The sequence below is a fragment of the Acinonyx jubatus genome, chromosome A3, assembly GCF_027475565.1.
Source record: "Acinonyx jubatus isolate Ajub_Pintada_27869175 chromosome A3, VMU_Ajub_asm_v1.0, whole genome shotgun sequence".
NCBI classification, from domain to species: domain Eukaryota; kingdom Metazoa; phylum Chordata; class Mammalia; order Carnivora; family Felidae; genus Acinonyx; species Acinonyx jubatus.
In genome coordinates, this window is record NC_069388.1 from 11,697,373 (window position 1) to 11,718,860 (window position 21,488).

The following is a 21,488-nucleotide window of genomic DNA, read 5'->3' on the forward strand; positions in this document are numbered from 1 at the left end:
TTCACACCTGGAACCGGACCTTCAGCCTCCTAAACAAAACCAGCTATGTGGGCACGAAAGGACATGGTGACTGAACGCGGTCAACGGTGTCCAACACACCCCATCTCTGGCTCCCCGCCTCCAACCTTGCTGCCGCCGCATTCAATCTCCTCAAGGCCGCCAGGCTGCAATTGGTAAAAAATGCAACCCCGCCCACGCTTTCCCCCAAATCTCCCAAGCTCCCGGGAGGAAACGGCAGGTGCCCCAGGGTTCAGAGAACTGAATTCCAAACCTGATTTTATTCCTTCCTTGTTGTGGGATCCTGGGAAAGCATTCCTACGCTTCTGAGCCTCAGTTTCCTTATCTGACAAATAGAGATGATAAAAGCTTCTTTGCAAGGGTCATTGAGGATTAATAAGAAAAATAATAGCTAATACTTATACGGCACTCGCTCTGTGTCAAGGCCTTCTCTAAATTCTTCAGTTCCATTAACCATTTTAATCTTCCCAACAATCCGATAAACAGGACTCTTGTCCTGTAAACAGCTACCAGCTCCATCGCAAGGCGGAGATGAGGCGCAGGCACCCGCCGAATCCGGCTCGGGGGACTGGCTGTGACTTCCGAGAGAGGGGATGGAGCTTCTCGGAGGGAGCTTCAGCGCCGAGGACCACAACTCCCGGCAGGCTCCGCGACGCCGCTGAACTACAATACCCAGCATGCCCCGGGCCGTCGGGTTTAACCTATTCCTCCTGCAAGGTGTTCCGCACCGGAATTTGCTCTACTGTGAATTTTGCTTGCCAGAAATTCCCCTAGAGAACCAAGGAATCTATGCGAGTAAACGTTTAGGAGCATCGTGGATAAATGGCTTGTGTTTTCATCCTCACTCCTTCACCTGTCAGCTCTGAGTCTGTTTTCTCATCTCTAAAATGGGGATGTCCCTAGAATTTGCCGCATCCAGTTGCTGAAAGGATTAAAAACTGGAAATGACGGCTTGGTAAATATCAGCTAGCGTCCCCTCCTCCCTCTGTGCTAAAGAGTTTTATCAAAGCATTTCATCTCTACAGCAACCCTATGAGGTTGATACTATCAACCCCGCCCCCCCCCCCCCTTTCAGAAGGGGGAACTGATGCCAAAAGAGATTCAAGTCTCTTTCCTAAAGTCACAAAGCAAAGGGAGTGGTGAAGGAAGACAGAAACCCAGATAATTTCACTCCGGAGGTGAGCCCACTTTAGGAGCCCAAATGCTTCCCACTTGCTACTGAGGCTTTCCAATGACCCAGAGTCCAAGGCAAATATTTTCTGTGCTCTTCAAGAAAAACTTGAATCACGTGATAAACGGGACGCTCTCAAGGTGATTACCTGTTGCCAGGCTGGGAAGGAGACGCACGTGGCACTTTGAGAATCAATTATAGCTGAATCCGACCAGGTTGGAGAAATCAAGGAAAGTTTCCCTGAGGGGGTGATGCTGGATCTGAGAACTGAAGAGCGGAAGAGCGCAGGCAAAAGCCCTAAGGGTAGAGGGCACGTGTTGCAGAGGGCTTGAAAAAGGCCAGTGTTGCTGGAGAGGTACAGGCAAGTCTCAGAGGTACAGGCTGTGTTAAGGAGGGGGGAAAGAGGCACCCAGGGTGCAAATTTTAGGGAAGTATTCACTTGCAGGATAGTGCAAGGGCAGAACTGAGTCCTAAGACTAAAAGTCTCCTTAAATGAGGCTTAAGGGAAAGCTCCATCCATCGTGGTTTGCCCAGAAGAGTCCTGTTGTCCCGGCACGATTATACCGGGCCTTCTTTGAATCCGACGTTCCTCTTAGTCGGAGGAGCATTCTATGGTCACGTGACTTGTAGAGCCTATCTTATCACAAGGAAATGGGGAGCCACTGAAAGATTTAACTGAAGGGCGTTTTGAGCAAATTCTGCCTGCCACACAGAGACTGGACCATGGGGGCAAGAATAAAGGGTGCTGAGGTCACCCAAGTGGGAGACGAGGACAGCCTACCCTAAGTAAGAGAAATAAATGGAGCCGAGAAATGCTTAGGAGGCACTGCTGTCAGAACCAGGTGATGCAATGGATGTGCTGGATGAGAGCTTCCCATTTCCTTGTTGCCTGTACTGAAAGTCCCCGTCCTTCCTCTGCCAGGGTTAGCTGTGTCACCTTGAGGCAGTCCCTTTACCTCGCAGCTTGTTTGTACATCCGTTTCAGGGCTTCTAAGACCATTTACAATAAAGGAGCAGTCCCTTCTTGAATTTAATATATATTTGCAAACATGTGTCTGTAGGACCTTTGCACATGCTGCTCCCTCTACCTCCTAATCATTCAGTTTCAGTTTCAATGTGACCACTTTAGGAGGCCCCTGCTGCCCCGTCCCTGCTTTACTCTCCGTCCTATCATATATTCTTTCCTATTTCTTTGTTAACTGGCTATCTCCGATTAAAATGTAAGCCCGCAAGAGCAGACTTCAGGGGTATGTATCCATTCCCACAACCTAGCACAGCGCCTAGCACATAGTTGTTCTTAGTAAATATTTCTTTGGATGAATAAATGGATTGATAAGTGAATGAATGAATGAGTGAATGCTTTCCCTGACAACTTAATGCCCCCCAACATTCTCTGGCCAGGGAGCATGGATCCTGGAAGCAAGACATTTCTGGCCTGGGTTCAAATTCAGACCTAGTCACTTAACTGCTAAATTGTGATAAATCGCTTAACCCTCCTCAGCTTCATTTTTCACATTAATCCCGACCTGGTAGAAATACTGTGAGGCTCCAGCTAGATAGGAAAACGCTCGCAGCGAAATAGATAACTTTTTTTAAGCTTTCTTTTCTTCTGTATCTTTCATAATCGAGTCCTCCCAAGTCCGATCACCCCCGCCCTTCTCACCAAGCACCTCAATAACTCCCTCGCACCCGAGCCTGGAGGGACATGCAGGTTGCTGGGCCCTCCCGCACACAAATCATGTTTCCTCCCTCTGAAAAGGCAGGGAAAAAACCTTCCCGGCAACGGGTCGCGCGGTCGGCGTAGCGGGCGTCAGCGGTGTCGTCTGCGCAGGCGCGGACGCCTGCGCAGAAGGGCCCGGGGAAACGGGTGGGGGGGTGAAGAAGGGGCCGGCCTTCGAGCGACAGCGACGCAAGATGGCAGCCACCACGGGCTCGGGTGAGCTGGGGCGCCGGACCCGGCCTGCCGAGGGGGCGCGGGCTTGGGCCAGGGACTGGGGACCCGCAAAGGCCCTAGCAGCGGGACCAGGGCCTCTGCGCTGCCTCTGTCCGCTGGGCTCCGCGGCGGCGACCCTGGCGGCCACAGTGGGGAGGAGGAGCAGGCGGTGGCCGGAAGCACGGGCGGGGGCCTGAGGGGCCTGTGGGCGGCGCGGCGGGGCTCACAGGCTTCCCCGGGCGGCGTGAGGGCCCTGTTGGGAGGAAGGACCCGGCCCCAAGGCAATGCTGAGCGGCCGGAGCTATCGAGGGGCGAGCCCAGAGGCACTCCTGAGGAGACGAGGCTGGCGGCTCTGGGGGAGATCCAGGGGTCCCCTAGAGGATAAGGAAGCGCCCCTAAATGGATGAGAGTCCTTTACCGGGTGATGGAGGTCCGAGTGAGGGGGTAGCCATCCTTGGGATGTCCGTTTGGCGGGGACTTCAGAGAACCCCTTAGGATGGATGGAAGGAGAAAACGATCTCAAGGGGGTGACCGAGGATCCTCCATTGGTTAAGGGGACGGCTCCAGCGTTAGTTTGGGGGATGGGGTTAGCCGAGGAAATCTCTATGTCGCTTGGAAAGGGGGCGTCTTGGCGTGGCTGGTTTTGGCGGAGCGGGGGGATTAAGGGCATCAGGACTGGCGAAGTGAGAAGGGAAAACGATCTCTCAGATTCCAAAGGGGAACGACCCCATCGTTATCAGGCTTTTCTTTGAGGAGACATGTTAGGTTTTAGGAGCCAAGCTCTGAGTGGGGCAGCGGTGGAAACTTTCGACATTGGGTGAATTGGAAGCCCTGGGGGTACCTGTTCGGTGCGGGAGGTCCACCGAGGGAAGCCACATGCGATGGTTGAGAGTGGGGGAAAGTTCAAAGATGTTTCTCTCCGAAAAGAAAAATCTCCTCTCTCGGGTGAGGGAAGCATACCCTAGTAGTGCCTGTTTTACGGAGACTGTCACTCCGTTCCACTCCTTTGGATGTTGGGAAAAGATAAGTGGGTTCAGCTCAGCAGTTCCCTATTGAGTGGATGGGTATGGGGAGAGGGACAAGTGAAATGAGAAGTCTGGGTGACTGGGGCAGGAAAGCTGAGCAAATCCCCATCTCCAGGATGCAGCAGAGGGAATAAGGGGGCTGTACATTGGAGGAGGGGGAGTGCTCCCAGTCTCATGTAGGTAGAGGGAAGCAGCATTTATTTTGAGACTGGATTCGCTGTTCTACACTCTTTAGATGGGCCAGAGGATCAGATCACGAAGAGTCCGTTTCCGAGTTAACGTTCCGCAAATGGGCGTCAGGGGATGGACTCAGATGGCCTTCTTGAGGAGGTAGGGTGAGGATTAGCTGGGGGAGGTCCCCCAGAGACGCTGATAAGGTAAGAGAGAATCCAGAAGTGCAGGATTTGGGGGAAGACTCAGTGTCCCCCTTATGGAGAGGCGGCTGTACCTGTCGGCCAAGGAGGTCCTCTCAAATGCGGGGACGACGGGTGACCTCTGATGAAGCAGGCAGGGCCGCCAGCCCGGCTACTGAAATCCTCTGGCTAGTTAAGGCCACAGCATCAGCACTGTCAGGGGAGGTGACCTAAAGGGAAGGGGGCGATGGGAGTCCCGTCTTTCCGGGGCGATGCGCCTCCAGTGTCCCAGGGAGCCATCCTTGTCTGTTGCAGTGGCCGTGGAGGGGATTGGCTGTAGGGGTTCAGACCGAAGTGACCTGTCACAAGCTGCCTTTTAAACTTAAAGCATTGGGGTCCTCCCGGGGGGCGGGGAGGGAGGAGACCACACATCCTTTTCCTGGAGTTTGGTTTCAGCTGGAATAGTGCTGAGTCAACTTGTCTTGCACGATACTGCCACAGAAGAGAGAGGCTGAGTCAGGCCAGCCTGCTGTGGGAAACTTCGCACCAGAATAGCACCCCTGTCAGGTTGCTAGGAAGTGAGGGGCACAGCGTGCCCGTGGCAGCCAGCGTTATGGTTGCGTTGCAGCTCGGCCCTGTGTGCAGGCACTTGAGATTGGCCACCTACAGTCCGGCTTAGCAGCTACTTGATTCTAACTTCTTGAGGCCCTGCCAGTTGATGATTGCTTCATAAATGCTACTGCAGTCAGATCAAACCTCATCGGCTGCTGTCCTAATGTCAAGAGCACTTGGCATGGTTTGGGTGACAAGGAGCAGGCTTCCAGGTGCTCCAACACAGGCTTCCCTAAAGTCCTTTGTCTGTTTATTCAACAGATGTTTATCGAGGGCCTGTTGTGTCCCCTTGTGAACGGTGGGTGAGAGAGACACAGCCCCTGGCCTTCAGGAGCTTCCACTCTAGTCGGGAAGAAAGCTGCCAAAGGAGTAAATAATGATTAAGGCAGTTTCAGATAGCAGCTGGCGCTACGAAGGAAATTGTGCGATGTGATCAAGAGCAGGTGGGGAGGTGATCTGGGAAGATGACATTTGAACGGTTGGAAGGGATGGCAGGAGCCAGCCCGACAGTGTGTATCGTAGGCAGGGGAGGCGGGGACAGTGAGTGCAAAGGCGTCATGGCAGGACCAAGCTCAGTGTCCTGAAAGAACAGATTAAAGGCCTTCCTGTGCAAGAGAGGCTTGCTAAGGAGATGAGTTGAAGAGCTCTAGCTTTGGATTTTATTAAGTGTGAAGGAAAGCCATCGAGTGAGCGAGTGGTATGCATTAGGCCTTCAGTAACTGTTTGTTGAATGAATGAATGAATGAATGAATGAACGAGCGAGTCTTAAAAGGAGGGGAACGACACAATCTGGCCTGTGCAGAGTTCCAAGGGTAGAAGCAGAAGGGCCTTAGTTGGGTCAAACCAAAACGAATGTTCAGGCTTCTGCTCTCTAACCCTGAGAAGTCACTCAGGTTGGTCAGGGGCCCCGAGGCCTTCCTTAGGTTTAGAACCAGCCACCTGATTAACCTGTGCCCTCGTTGCCAGGAAACAGCTGGGAAGCCCGTGAGTTCCTGTAAAGGGCTGCCCTTCGTTTTCTTTTGGTCCAGCACCTTGGCATCTCCCTTGGTTCTTTGCTGCGTGAGTTCTGCATAGACCCTAGAGGGTGGTACCGTGAAAAGCCCCCGAGACTCCTTCAGGATGCCCGTGCTGTGGCGGGGGACTGCCTCCGCCATGGCCAGGGTTGCGGGACCTCAGGCCCTTGGCTGCTTCGTCTCACCCAGCATCCCACGGGCTTCCCTGACAGTTGCCCAGCAAACCTGAGTGCCCCAAGAGTAACCCCTGATGGGGTGTGATTTTAAGTTTGCACAAGCTGGAGTGGCCTCCTCTACACATTCAGCATATGTGCAGACTTGACCGTGTGGGCAGCGGGGGCTCAGGAGCCCTCCGTTCCATTCAGGGGTGCTCCCAGAGAGCTGGAGATGGCAGATGAGAGCCTGTAGTCCGGGGAGTTGGGCTTGGTCCTGTGTGTCTCGCTGTGTGAACGTCTTGTGCCGCTTGTGGCCGCCTGCCTCTTGTGCCGCGTGGGCCCTGCGTCCGGGGGAACCGCTCACCTGCCTCGCGCTCCGCTGGTGCAGGGGAAGCGCTGTGTTGGGCCAGCACGACCTGTTGCTCTCCTCAGGGATTCCCAAGGTTGATTGTGACGATTGTGACGTCCCCCTTCGTGGGAACCTTCGAACCGTGCTTTTCACTCCAGCACGCGCTCTCTCTCCTGCCCCCTCCCTCTCAGCTGAACTGTAGCTACAGTACTTTGATGAAGGTGGAATACAAAAGGCGAAGTCGGGAATCCTCTGTTTAATTCCGAAAGGCCCCATTTGGTGGAGTAAACGTGTAACACTAAACTACTTCAGAGTTTTCCGGGCAATTTGACTTCCCTGTTATGTCATCTCATGCAATGCTCCACAGCCTAATGGGCTAACCAGGGAAAGTGCTGTCCCCACGAGCGGTGGCACTGAGACTAGAGCCCCGGGGTTTTGCTCCACCGCCCTCCCCAACCCTCTCCAGTGCCTTAGCAAAGAAACGGAAAGGCCTGGAGTTGGGCGTGTGCCCTTCCTAGGTCTTGGGGTGTTTCGTTGATCTTGGTGAGAGAAAGGGCTTTAAAGAGAAGGATCTGCCAGCTGCAGCAGGGTCCCTTGTTACAGGAACCCTGGCCACTGTTTGTCCCATTCTGGGTAACGTGCTGTCCTGTGAGCGTGAAGTCCACTTTTAAGGAAGTTCTTTCTCGTGCCTTATACTCGGTACCTCATACTCACTGGGCTTGGGGCCCCTCGTGTCACGTACGAAGCAGGACTTTGTCTTCCATCACGTGCAGGCCCTTCAGACTTCTTTTGAAAGAGCACTTCTGGGGCTGACTGTGTGCTAGACGCGGGTTTCAGTTCAGTCAAATTAAATGATCTCAGTCCTCCCGGCAGGAATTTGAGACCCGTGTCTGTCCTGAAGGTGAGCAAATAGGCCCAGAGAGGGGAAAGGACTTGCCCGGGGCGCAGAGCCAGTGATGTGTAGAGCGAGGGTGCAGGGCCTGGGGCAGTTCTGCTCCAGGGCGCGTGCTCTCGGCCATATTCTCATTCTTCCAGCCCCCTTCGCCTTCCCTCCAGCCAGGCATCTCACATTCCTTCAGCCCCTCATTTCCGACTCGGCCAAGTGTCTTTCACGGGTGGATAGTCGCGGCCCTCAGGTAGGATTCTTTCCTCACCCTTCCACCCACCCATCACAAGTCCAGGAGGTGTAACCCCACGAGAGATGCCCGATCCTCCTCTCCATCTCTACTCTGGCCATTCTTGCCCAACCAGCACCATCTGTCTCTCCCCTGGGAGACTGCAGAAGCCAGCTTCCGATCCTGCCCTTTTCCAGTCCATTCTCTGGAGGAGGCGCACGAACTCTTGCGGACCGAAAGCGGAAACCGCCACTCCCCTGCAGAAAGCCCTCAGAATCAAATCACCCTGCGCTTAGAATCAAGTCATTCTCTTTTCTGAGGCGCAGACGGCCCTCTGTGATCTGGGTCTTGCCCACCCCCTGACCTCATGTGGTATCACGCACACCTCTGCTCTTGCGCCGACCCCTTTGGGAATGCTCTGCCCCCACATCTTCACGTGATTGGCTGCCTCTTGTTCTTCAGGTCTCCTCTCTCCAGAAAGGCCATCCCTAACGACCCCCATTCGGTGTAGTCTTTTGAGTCATTATCACATGTCTCCTCTGTGCTTCTGAAGCACTCACCTTGGGGCACCTGGGTGGCTCAGTGGGTTAAACGTCCAACTTCGACTCAGGTCGTGATCTCGTGGTTCGTGAGTTCAAGCCCCGCGTCGGGCTCTGTGCCGACAGCTCAGGGCCTGGAGCCTGCTTCGGATTCTGTGTCTCCCTCTCTCTCTGCCCCTCCCCTGCTCGTGCTCCTATGTCCTCGGCACCCAGCATAGTCCCTTTGCCTAACATAGTAGGTGCTCGGTAAATATTTGTTGACTGTTGCAGTGAATTAATCAAAGGTCTCACCTTGATGTGGCCAATATGTAAATTTGACAGATTTTGGAGGAACAGTGTGTCTGATAAGACAGAAGCAAAAGTGACTGACTCTTCAGCTTTTCAAAAAGAAAGGCCCTTGTCCTGATTAGTTGGTATTTCTAAAGGGACTTTAGCATAGACTTAACTCTGTCCTCTCCTTCCCTAACTGTCCCGACACGCTTCCCACATCTTATTCTTTGTCTCTACCCCTGTCAGAAAATCTGGTCCTTGTCCCTGGCCACCCTAGTGTCAGAGAAACACAAGGTCTCGTAATTTGTCACCAGCTGTCGGTTGTCCCATTGTGTGGACTGTAAAGATAGATCGCCACTGTTTCTTCCCCTGGATTGGCAGTTCTTAAACTAGTGTGCATCCGCATCACCAGGATTGCTTGTTCAGTTGCTGGGCTCCACCCTTAGAGTCCCAGATCCAGGAGTTCTGTAGTGTGTTGTAGTGTTCTGGGATGGGGCCTGCGAATTTACATTTCTAGTGGGTTCCCAGATGATGTGTAGGCTGCAGGGCTGGGGACCATACTCGGAGGACCATTGCTGTAGAGGAGAGAAAACACCTCCTCTGGGCAGGCACTAACTAGGGAGCCAGACTGCACTGGCCAGTTGCTCAGGAATAAAAGTTACCCGCTGCCAACTTTCTGTCTACTTTTCAGGAACATTGAAGCTGGTGCATCACCTTCCAGGCCTCCTTATTTTCCAAGACAGAAGCAGCACCAGCCTCCTGGCTCAGTTCACTATCTTCTTAAAATAGGCAACCAAACCAGTTTTAACTGGCAACTTTCAGGAGAAACCTGTGAGGCTTGGTCAGGCCAGGGTTTTCCAAGATTGCATGTTGTATAATAGAAGCTGCTTGGTGGCCGTGATTTTCCCAAAAGATGTTTTAAAGGGCTTCAAATCCATTTCGTGCCACAAATATTCTAATAGGTGGCTGTGTTTCATATTACTGCATTAAATGTTTTACTATGACATGGTATAAAACCCTATCAAATATTCATGCTTTTTCAACCTGGTTGTCATATTTTCTTTGTAATATCCTGCAGCTGCTGACTTTTCAGTTTATATTTAGCCGGGAGAATAACTGGCTGACTTTCGATACTGACACAGATCCAGGAAAAATCCTTCTGGAAAGAATTCTGAAGTAACGGGAACAAATATTTTCTTTTTAAAAATCTTGGATTACTGTGGTATTTTAGCACCTTGGTGAAGTTATCTCAACATTTTCATGTTAACTTTTTAATAGTTTATTAAGATTAGTTAAGAGTTCATTTTTACATCCTCTGTATTGCCCCTTGAAGCTGTTTCTCCAGCTGTCTTTTGGTGTCAGATTCACACAGATATTAGGAATCTTAAGATTTAGGTTGATTCAGTAGATTAAAAAGCCATAGCAATTAAACATATATTAGAGCATTCTTAAGTTTTTCTGATCTGTTATGCTTCAGTTCTTCGGCATGTGTGGATTTAATTTTTAAATATATTCACTGAAGAAGCACCTGGGTGTCTCGTTCAGTTAAGTGTCCATCTGTTGGTTTTGGCTCAGGTGATGATCTCACAGTTCATGAGTTCAAGCCCTGCATCGGGCTTTGAGCTGACAGCACAGAGCCTGCTTGGGATCCTCTGTCTTCCTCTTTCTGTGCCCCTTCCCTGCTCGTGCTCTCTCTCAAACATAAATAAACATTTAAATATATTCAGTGAAATCCTATGTTAAAATTAGTGTATCACGATTTTAAGCTTATACTCTCCATTTGGGATGGGATGAAGTCCTAACTTATGACTGGTGCACTCACAAGGTCTATAGGATCCATCCATCCATCCATCCATCCATCCATCCATCCAGCTAGCTAGCTAGCTATTTATTTATTTATTTATTTATTTATTTATTTATTTATTTAATATTTTATTTTTAAGTAATCTCTACCCAACATGGGGCTCAGACTCACAGCCCCAGGATCAAGAGTCACATGGTTTACCGACTGAGCCAGTCAGGCACCCCTGAATTCCACCAATATTTGGATTTATATCCCTGGATAGGCCCTGAAGTTCTAGCACTAGGGCATAGTCAGGCCATTTGGAGTTGAGTGTGCTTGCTTTGTAGAAAATACTGATGTAATAACTTCATACACAGTTTCTATGGTTTAGAATATCAGTAACATGCTTTCATATATGTTTTCTGAAACAAAGTTCATTTTGTAGTGAAGAATCCTTTGACTTGTGTGGTTTGGGTAAAAAAACAGTTTTCCTTCATTTAAAAAAATGTAGTTTTCCCTGAAAGTATCTATTATACTTGATTTAAAAAAGCTAGTTATCAATTTTTAATGATCTCAAAAGACGTTAGGTATCTCCGTTACATGGTAGCAGTGTTCAGTGTCTTGGCCACATAGACCATGTTAGAATTTACAGTGGGAAAGGAAGAGTTGGGTTGCCTGGGGGCTCAGTTGGTTGAGCGTCCACCTCTTGATTTTGGCTCAGGTCATGAACTCCCAGTTTGTGGGATCCAGCCCCACATCGGACTTTGCGCTGACAGTGCAGAGCCTGCTTGGGATTCCCTCTCCCTCTCCCTCTCCCTCTCCCTCTCCCTCCCTCTGCCCCTCCCCTGCTGACACTCTTCTTTCTCATAATAAATAAATAAACAAACAAAAAGGGGAAGGAAGAGTTGGTGCTGTTTCTCCAATCAGGAAATGTTTATTAAGTACCATTATATGACAGGTAACATAACAGATTCAGGGGAGGCAGCGTTGAATGAGTCACAGCTCTAACTCAAGAAGCTCCAAGAGTGAGTCAGACAATAAAAAGGAAATAAAATAAAATGTAAAGAAAAAGAAAAGGCCCGGCACAGACATTGTGTGAGGGTAAAGGTACGTGAGAGAGGGGTGCTTGACAACACCTCTGTGGACTGCCTGGTTTTCTAATTTAAGATTCGTATTTCTTCTCAAGATCATTCAGAATTCAATGTGTAACTTTCCTTGGGCTACTGAAAATCCATACTCAGCCCCTTTGATAATCTTTATGATGTCAGGAATTTCTTTTAATAGTGCTATGAGTGTTTCTGTGCTGTATTTTCAGAAATAAACAGAGTTTCAGAGTTAGGATTTTGTGACATCGAACATTATTCATTCTGAAATAAGATCCCTTGCTAGCACCCAGCCACCCATTCATTCATTCAACAAGCATTTGAGTGCATACTCTGGCAAGGCACTCCTTGAGGGGTTGGAGATTTGGCGTGAACCAAAGAGATGAAGCTTTGCTCTCGTGAAGCTTATTTTTGTTCAGATGGGGAGAGACAGTAAACCACTAATGAAGTAGAAATGAATATATTTAAAATGTCAAGTGGTAACAAGTGCTGTGAAGAAAAAAAAAGCAAGATGGGGCGCCTGGGTAGCTCAGTCTGTTAAGTGTCCCACTTTGGCTCAGGTCACGATCTCACGGTTCGTGAGTTCGAGCCCCGCGTCGGGCTCTGTGCTGACAGCTCGGAGCCTGGAGCCTGCTCCGGATTCTGTGTCTCCCTCTCTCTCTGCCCCTCCCCCACTCACGCTCTGTCTCTGTCTCTCAAAAAATAAATAAACGTTAAAAATGATTTTTTTAAATAAAAGGCAAAATAAGGCAATGGAAGTGGCTGAGTGATGGAAGTGAACTTACTTTGAAAAGCTAACTGTGGAGACTAGACTGCAGGTACAGGCCAGGTAGGCTGAGCAACCAGTTAAGAAGCGGAGAGGGCATGGACTGCAGGGATCATAGTGGAGATGGTGAAAATGGGCCACGTTTGGAATACATCTGGAAATGGGTTGGGTATAGGGTGTAAGGGGAAGAGTTCTCATCTCGACTCCCAAGATTTTTGGCCATAGCAATCTGGTAAATGTTTGTGCCACATACTGGGATTGAGGAGTGGGTCGTTTTTGTGTTTTTCGAGGAGTACAAGGCAAGTTCTGTTTGGAAGTGTTTTTAGAGTCTTAGTAGCCATCTAAACGGAGATGTCAGGGAGGCTGTAAATTGGAAAGTCTCCAGCCTCTTTGGTCTGGGTAAGACCGCTTGGGGATGGCTAAGTAGAGTAGACGGAAAGGCAGAGGGCTACGGGCTCTGCCCTGAGGTCAGGCAGGCAGTATTCGGAGGTCAGGGAGGTGCAGCCAAGCAACCAGGGAGGTAGGACGAGAACCTGAGGCCCAGGGAAGCCCAGGAGTTGCCACTGGAGCTCTAGGAAGTAGGGGTGGGAGCTGAAAATTTGGCCAGAGGGTGCTCCTGGTGCCCCTGACCAGAGTGGTTTCGGTGGGTGACTAGGTGCAAAGGGCTGATTGGAGTAGGTGCAAGTAAGGTGAAGAATGGCAGGCAGGGAATCAGGACAGCCCTTTTGAGGTTTTTTGCTAAGAAGGAACAAAGAAATGTGATGGTAACTAGAAGGGATATGGAGTCAAGTGAGGGGGTTTGTTTTGTATTTTATGATCTGTGATACAATGTGCCAGTGACGGTGACTCGATAAAAAAATTACTCCGCCAGATATTACACACACTGCTTTACAGGTTTTCATCTCATTGATTCTTCCTTGCCACCCATAGAGGCAGAGAGTGACGGCATCCCCGTTTTGCTAAGGCTCAAGGTAACTGGTAAAGTCGCACAGCTAAGGTTACGAGGAAGCTGTGGACTTGATCTGGACTTGATCCCAGATCTGTGCTCTTAATCCTCTGTGGAAAGATCGTAGAATTTTCTCTAGAGTACACTCTGATTCTTTTTTGTGGGAAATAACTTAGCCATTGCTCTGACGAGCATTTAGAAAATAGAATGGTGGGGCGCCTGGATGGCTCAGTGGGTTAAGCATTTGACTTCAACTCAGGTCCTGATTATCTCATGGTTCCTGAGTTCGGGCCCCACGTCAGGCTGTCTGCTGTCAGCACAGAGTCTGCTTCGGGTCCAGTGTCCCCCTCTCAGTGCCCCTACCCAGCTTGTGTGTGCTTTCTCTCTCAAAAATAAATAAAACATTAAAAAAAAAAAAAAAAAAAGAAGAATGGTATGGGGTGCCTAACTGATTCAGTCATTAGAGCATGCGACTCTTGATCTTGGGGTTGTAAATTTGAGCCCCACGTTGGGTGTAGAGATTGCTTAAAAACAAAATCTTTTTAAAAATAATAACAAATAGAATGATAGACCAGGTATTCTCATGATTGTATGTGTGTGACATCTAAAAATAATTTATGTCATTTATACCATGCGAGGAAGCATGGATGACTTAGTGCTTTTTTTTTTTAAGTTTATTTATTTATTAGAGAGAGAGAGAGAGAGAGCACACAAGTTGGGGGGGGGGGGCGGACAGAAGGGTAGACAGAGGATCCAAAGTGGGCTCCGTACTGGTTGCAGAGAACCCAGTGTGGGGCTCGAACCCACAAACTGCAAGATCATGACCTGAGCCAAAGTCGACTCTTAACCAACTGAGCCACCCAGGCACCCTGTATTTATTTTTTATAAAATGGGGTTTGCATACCTTTTTATTCTCTCCCCCACCCCAATTTTGGGTTTATCAACAAGTTCTTATGCAAAGCCTGTTTTCATGTCACGTTGTAAACATGGGGACTGCTGCCATACTCATGCAAATTGATATGCACTGCCTTAAATCTCTTAGCATTCCTCTGTTTCCCACCCCCTGGGCCTATAAGAAGTTGATTAGATGTTCTGTCCCAATATTTGCTCCAAGCAAATGCTTCTGGCTCTGCATCCTGAGGTGAATGGTTGCACAGCCCTCACCTGGCCTCTGATCCTTCACAGCCCACCCTGAACATTACCCGGGAGATTCGCTTTATCTCTAGTCCTACTCAGAGTCTTGTAGCTCCCGCCGGTGCTCCTGAGGATAAAGTCCAGTCCCTCTCCGTCCCACCTCTGTAGCTTTCGTCAAATTCAGAGGGGCCTAGGACCCCTCAGAGGTAAAACAGAACAAAACAACAAAACCATTGTTCTGTGATAGGTTATATTTCTGTCATCCAAAGTTTTGATGCTGTTCTGTTTCATTGAACTTTGTGTATATCTTGTTTCCATAGTGAGACTTTATAAAACTCCAGTTGGGAGACTTCTGTTTTTCTTTCATAGTCGCTATAAAGGTCTAGCGTGGGATTGGATAAGTGTTGGATGTTATTGCACAGAAAGAAAGTTGTGTACATATATGTTACTGACATTCATATATAAGGAAATTCTGACAAGCAGGTAAAAAGCCTGGAAGAGAGAGAGAGAGAATCCCAAGCAGGCTGTGCACCCTCCACGGCGCACAAACCGTGAGATCAGGACCTGACCCCAAGAGTCGGATGAGTAACTGACTGAACCACCCAGACTCCCCCTAGCAAACTTTTAATTACAGTCCTGAGACGTGTGGATATTTTGCCTGAAGTGTGGAGTGAGCTCAGTTTTACGCATGTTAAACATGGTGAACCCCAAATGGTGCCTTACCAAGTAGAGTTTAGTAAACCAGCTAACCGGGTGCTAATCAGCCCCTTCTGTTTAAATATCAGAAAAACTAAATGAACCACTCCATAGTTCTATAATTTCCGATTTCTGCTAGCTGTCGTTATTCCCCAAACTCTGCTTTTAGTCAGCTCTTGAGTGAAAATAAAAGTTTATGTCTTAGTAAAATAAATTCAAGGTAACAGTGCTGTTTTAGAGCTATAGTTTGTGGACTTGAACTCTTCAATATTTAGCTAAATAAAGGTCAACAGAGTACTGCACCCGCTGATGCCAGATTTGCCCAGTGTTTATGAATCTCACCCTTCTGACAAAAGAAAGGGTTTAAAATATTCTCTAAGCTAAGTCTAGGATGTTAGAGATCAGAGACTTTTTTTAAGTTACTTACTATTTATTTTTGAGAAAGAGAGAGTGGGAGCAGGGAAGGGGCAGAGAGCAGGCTCCGTGCTGTCAGTTTAAGAGCCCAAGCATCGCAGAGCCTGACGTGGGGCTCGAACTCATGAAACTGTGAGATCATGACCTAAGCCGAAATCAAGAGTCGGACGGATGCTCAACTGATGGAGCCACCCAGGCGCCCCAGGATCAAAGAGATTCTTGAGAACAATTCGGTGACCCCCAAATGTTGTAAAATGGTGGTCCATAAGCTGAATCGGACCGACAGATACTTGGCCAGAGCAAAGGAGTGACTGCGCCCTTTAGACAGACATGTATTTTCCAGCTCACCTGAGTTCTTAATACTCCCGTTTTAAGCCAGCCATTAAAGAGAATTTGTAAAGCCACACCACTCTTCTCACTAATTTTCTTTTGTTCTTTGGAAAGTGTAGTTCTTTCATAAGATATGTTATTTATCTCAACACATGATGGTTTGTTGTGCTTAGTTGTAAATGAATTTTTAGAAAATTTTTCAGTTTTATTTTTTTATAAGTTTGTTTATTTTGAGAGAGAGAGAGTGTGTGTGTAACTGGGGGAGGGGCAGAGAGAGACAGTCCCCAGCAGGCTTGGCGCTCGCTGTCAGAGCAATCCCACCAACCTGAGCAGAAATCAGGAGTTGGATGCTTAACTGACCTGAGCCACCAGGCACCCCTCTCAGTTGTAATTTCTAATTTGGCAGAGATCAGTAGCTATAACCCACGTAAACAGAGGCTCTTTGAAGTCTTCAGTGACTTTTAAGAGAGTATATAAAGGGGTCTTGAGACCAGAAAAGTTTGTGGACTACTGTTCAAATGGAATGAATGCTTATGGTTATATGTATATTCCAGCTCCCACTTGGAATGTTTTGTGACTACCTAAAAGATACTGGCCAATATAAAGTTTTGATTTTTTAAACTGTTTCTGATGCCGGATTTATAACTTGAAGCAAGTTGAATGATCCTATAATATCAGTACTGCAGTAACCACAAATTGCTCCGTCCTGTGTGGTACTCCATTACTGTTCCAAATGCTAACCTGATTCCTTATTTGTTTGGTTCAATTGTGTATGCGGGCTTTAACTGAATTGTCTGATCCAGTAGAAAATGGCTGTTGGAAGTATAGGATTAACCAATATGATGGTTTTCCCTATTTCACAAGTAGATATCAAACATGCGAAAAATATAACTCGAATTCACTATCTGTTTGAAACTAATGTAATGAGCTTGCAACGTTTAGGAGTCCCTAATCAGACCTAGTTGTTAATGAAGGGGTAACGTTTCCAGCCATAAAGTTTTGCTAACATTTACAAGAGAAATAGTCATACCAGAAATAGTTAATCCAGCCTGATTTATTTATTTTTTAACCTTTATTTATTTTTTTTTGAGACAGAGAGAGAGCATGAACGGGGGAGGCTCAGAGAGAGGGAGACACAGAATCTGAAACAGGCTCCAGGCTCTGAGCTGTCAGCACAGAGCCCGACGCGGGGCTCAAACTCACGGATCGCAAGATCATGACCTGAGCCGAAGTCGGCCGCTTAACTGACTGAGCCACCCAGGCGCCCCTAACCCAGCCTGATTTAAATAACCGGACACAAGAAGGCACATTTTTCATCTTGCCAAAAAGAGCAACTTAAAATAGAGGTCACACGTGTAGCTTCCCTTCATTAATAGCTATGGAAGCTGTTGTACTTTGCCATTGTTCATTTGGCCTGAACAGGTTTTAATATTAAAAAAAAACATGGTCTATTTACTTAAAATTACTCACTTAGGAAATACTATTAAGTGAGATTCCTAGTCTCAGAGGATCCTTGTTCCTTATTGCAGTCAGGGGTCATATAACTTAAGTCCTGAGAAGTTAAGGGAGCTTGACGGATATCTGGAGAAAGATGTTCCAAGCAGAGGGAATAACAGATGCTGAAGCCCAGTTGTAGAATCTTGTCTAGAGTATAGTTCGCATAGTTCCTTAAATGTTTTATTTTGTAAATATCAAGATCATGGTAGAAGAAATGGGGATGGGGATTAAAGAATACAGTCATCATGATGAATAAAGTAAAATGATTTAAAAAAAGAAAATCTAGAAAAGGAGGGGAGTCGCCCATAATCCTTGCACCTAAAGATAGCCACTGTTACCATCTTGGTCTCTAACCTTTCCAACTTTCTTAAGCTTCTTAAAACGTCACCGAGCATCTGTATTCGTTTACTAGGGTTGCCGTAACACAGTACCACAGACTGGATGGCTTACACAACAGGATTTAGCCCAGGAGGCTAGAAGTCCAAGATCAAGGTGTCAACTGGTCTCATTCTTCTGAGACCTCTCCCCTTGGCTTGCAGATGGCTGCCCTCCCGCTGTGTCCTCACAAGGTCTCTTCTCCATGCACTCGAGCATCCCTGTTTTCCTTTGTGTGTCTAAATTTCCTCCTCTTATAAGGATACCAGTCAGATTGGATTAGGGCCCATCCTAATGGACTTGTTTTAGTTTATATATATATATATATATATTTTAAGAGTTTTTGGGTTTGTTTGGGGGGGGGGGTTTGGTTTTTAGGAACTCCATACGCAGCAAGGGGCTCGAACTCACAACCCCAAGATCAGGAGTTACATGCTCTACCTTCTGGGCCAGCCAGGTGCCCCAGTGGACCCATTTTAACTTAATCACCTCTTTGAAGGCCCTATAACCAAGTACTGTCACACTCTGAGGTACTAGCGATCAGGGCTTCGACATACAAATTTGCAGGGACACAGTTCAGCCTACTACACCATCTTTGATATTCGCCAATCTCTCTGACATGATTGTGTGTTCTTTTGGTATATTCATCTTCATTAGTGCAGGCTTGTAAATTAAACAATAGTAATAGCTGTAGTTCTACACAATGATTCCCCCTCCCCCCTCTGCTGCCCAGCCAAAATAGTTAGTGAGGATTATTAAAGATTTAGATTTAGGGGCGCCTGGGTGGCTCAGTCGGTTAAGCGGCTGACTTCGGCTCAGGGCGTGATCTCGCGGTCCATGAGTTCGAGCCCCGCGTCAGGCTCTGTGCTGACAGCTCAGAGCCTGGAGCCTGTTTCAGATTCTGTGTCTCCCTCTCTCTGACCCTCCCCCATTCATGCTCTGTCTCTCTCTGTCTCAAAAATAAATAAACGTTAAAAAAAATTTTTTTTAAAAAGATTTAGATTTAACTCTCTCTGGATGAAAGACATTGCATTGTCTGGCTTTTTGCTTATAATGTCACAAACATCCTTTAATTTTGTGTTTGCTAGGGAACACAATCCAGTATAGCTGAATAATCCAGTTGACTGTGTGGATGGAAAACGCCAGTATTTTCCAAATGAGCCATTCAGCTATGCTTTCAGGTTTATTCTGTTTCCTCTCAAATACCATCTGTGTTACTTAATATTACCTTCAGCCAGCTGAGTCTTCGCTTACATTTACGTTAGAAGGAAATTGTTTTCACCATCATTGTACCTGGGAAGTTAGTATAACATGACTTGCCTTAAAGTATTCCTAAAAATCAACACGTGACAGGGCGCCTGGGTGGCTCAGTCAGTTAAGTCTCCCAAGTCCTGATTTCAGCTCAGGTCATGAGATCAAGCCCCTCACAGGGCTCTGTGCTGACAGCCTGCTTTGGATTCTCTCCCTCCCTTGCACTCTCTCTCTCTCTCTCAAAATAAGCAAACATTTAAAAAAGAGAGGTGGCCTGACTGCAAAGTGAGTGCTCACGTCTGTACCACCTAAAATCCTCTACCGCCCCTGGCAACTCCCTCCCTCTTGCTCACACAGAAGCCTGGGAGCCACCATCATGGGCTGCTCCTTCGTGCTTCTCAGGCAATCTGGCAGCAAATCTTACCAGCTTAGACCCCCCCCCCCCCCCCCATATCTGGAATTGTGCTACTTCTCACTACCTTCACTGGCTCAAGCCGGTATTTTCCTTTGCCGGGATAATTGCAGTAGGGCCCGGCTCCCTTCGCTGTCTCCTGCACACGGCAGTCAGAGGAAGCCTATTTGAAAAAGCAAGTCAGATCCTGTGCCCCCTGTGTTCAGAGTTCCAGTGGCTTCTCAGGCCAGTAATAGTTGGAGCCCTTAACCGTCTACTGCTTTTCCAAGTCACTGACTCAGATTTAGCTGAGTTGGAATCTTGCTGCTCTTCGGCATTGCAGGCAAGATCCCACCTAAGGGTCTTAGCACTTGGCTGTTCCCTCTACTTGGAAGACTCTTTTCGGCTGTGCAGAGGTACTGCTCCTTCCCCTCGGCTCTTTAGCCATGACACCTGGTCGCAGTGAGGCTTTCCTTGATCCCCCCATTGAAAATCCTAGCTCCTCCCCCATTACTCCTGCTCCACAACACCACAGGCTGTCACGCTACATGATAATGTATTTTTGTTTTGTCATTATGTGGTTCCCGCTAGAATGTAAGCTCCGTGGGGGCAGGCGTTTTTGTTTTGTTTACTGCTTGTTCCCCCCATTGCCTAGAAAAGTGCCTGGCCTCTAGCAGATGCTCAAGTATTTATTCCAGTTGAACCAATAGTAGCGGGAGTCCCACCTTGGGAAACACTGAGATATACTGGGAACACCTCCCAGGCTGGAGTCCCTCCAGTGGGCTTTTCTCCAGAGTTATGTGGTAAGTGCTGCTCAGTTACCTCTGGGAGTCTGGCCGGTTGGGGGCTCAGCATTTAAGGCAAATTTAAGGCAAGCTTGGAACTTGCCTGAATTTGAAGCTTTTTCCAGAGGTAATAGTTCAGATGCCAGGAGAGAGGTAGGAGGAGAGAGAAGCCGGCAGGATCGGTTGGGAAGGCATCCCTGGGACAGTTGCTTAGTGCCCAGGCACAGGAAGAAAATCGGTGTCCCTGCCCTCCCCCAACCTCGTCCCCCACCTGGCCCCAGTGCTTCGGCTCTGTTCCGGAAAACACCCAGAAATGGCCGAAGCCTCAGCCTGAACTCAGGTATCGTGGCTTGAAACTTATGGGATGGGTTTGTGTGGTTTCTTCCCTGAGCTACTTACCAGGCTTTGGGATTTTTGGAAATGAATCAGAGAACTAGCCACCCTCTTTGGGCTTTTTCACAAGAGAGAAACCATGGCTTGAATAATTGAAAATTTTATCCTTGGCGCCTTCAGGTGACTCTTAACTGATCAAGAGGACACCGTTTTGATTTCATGCGGCCACGGCGGCTGTTCCTCCTGAGGTAGTTTGAGAGTCTGTTCCAACAAATGAGCTCACCCTTAGCCTCAGAAATGCATGATAAGAGCAAAATGAAAGGAATAGCCTCTTCCCTTCCAAGGCACTTCGTATTCATGATACTGATATGGATGGTTTTCAACTGTCGTGGACCCAAATTGATCAACATTTAGACACGTAAACTCTCGATGAAGTTTATCAAAGCTACGGAGGTGGGGGGTGGGGTGTCTCTCCAGGCTGGGTTCAGTCGTCGCTTCACCTGTAACAAAACCACGTGCCCCTTCCTGTGGTTACTCTGGTCGGTACCGGAAGCCCTGGGAACAAGTTTAAGGGACGACGACTTTCGGCCTTTTTTGCATGTTAGCATCTGTATTTCCACGGAGTAATAACGAGCAGCTAGATCTAGGCTTACAGGTTCCCCTGGAGTTGCTAGTATCTTGAATTTCTTTCCATTTATTTTAGGAGTAAAAGTCCCTCGCAATTTTCGACTGTTGGAAGAACTGGAAGAAGGCCAGAAAGGAGTAGGAGATGGCACAGTTAGCTGGGGTCTAGAAGATGACGAAGACATGACACTTACAAGATGGACAGGGATGATAATTGGGCCTCCAAGAGTAAGCGTCGAGCTACGGCTATAAATGTCAATGTCTTAAATTCACTGTGCCTCCTTTTAAGAAATATTAGCCTTATCACGGAAAAAGCTCACCAATGGTATATTTTCTGAAATGTGGCTATTCTTTTTTGACCAGTTTCAGTTTATATATTTGAACCTCCTCTGATGCTGTTTAATCCCTCCACATGGTAAGCAAAAACCTGTTTAGACTCCTAGTGTGAATTTACATGACAATGTAGACAGTGAGGTTTGAGGTAATTGCACCCTCAGATGTAGTTTC

General features: G+C 48.0%; 1 protein-coding gene across 4 annotated transcripts in view; it reads left to right on the top strand.

Annotated features, from left to right (window-relative positions):
- Positions 1–3,016: 3,016 nt before the first annotated feature.
- The window catches only part of UBE2V1 (ubiquitin conjugating enzyme E2 V1), a 30,401-nt gene continuing 11,929 nt past the window's right edge, over positions 3,017–21,488 (top strand). The window contains exons 1-2 of one of the 4 annotated variants that reach the window (XM_027046727.2): positions 3,017–3,125; positions 21,061–21,209. In XM_027046727.2, coding sequence (XP_026902528.1) covers positions 3,104–3,125; positions 21,061–21,209 — 171 coding nt within the window. In that variant the 5' untranslated portion in view covers positions 3,017–3,103. Of the gene's footprint in view, positions 3,126–3,334; positions 3,553–20,584; positions 20,606–21,060; positions 21,210–21,488 lie in introns of those variants that run through there. The other 3 variants (XM_027046726.2, XM_053199834.1, XM_053199835.1) reach the window with 3 other exon arrangements.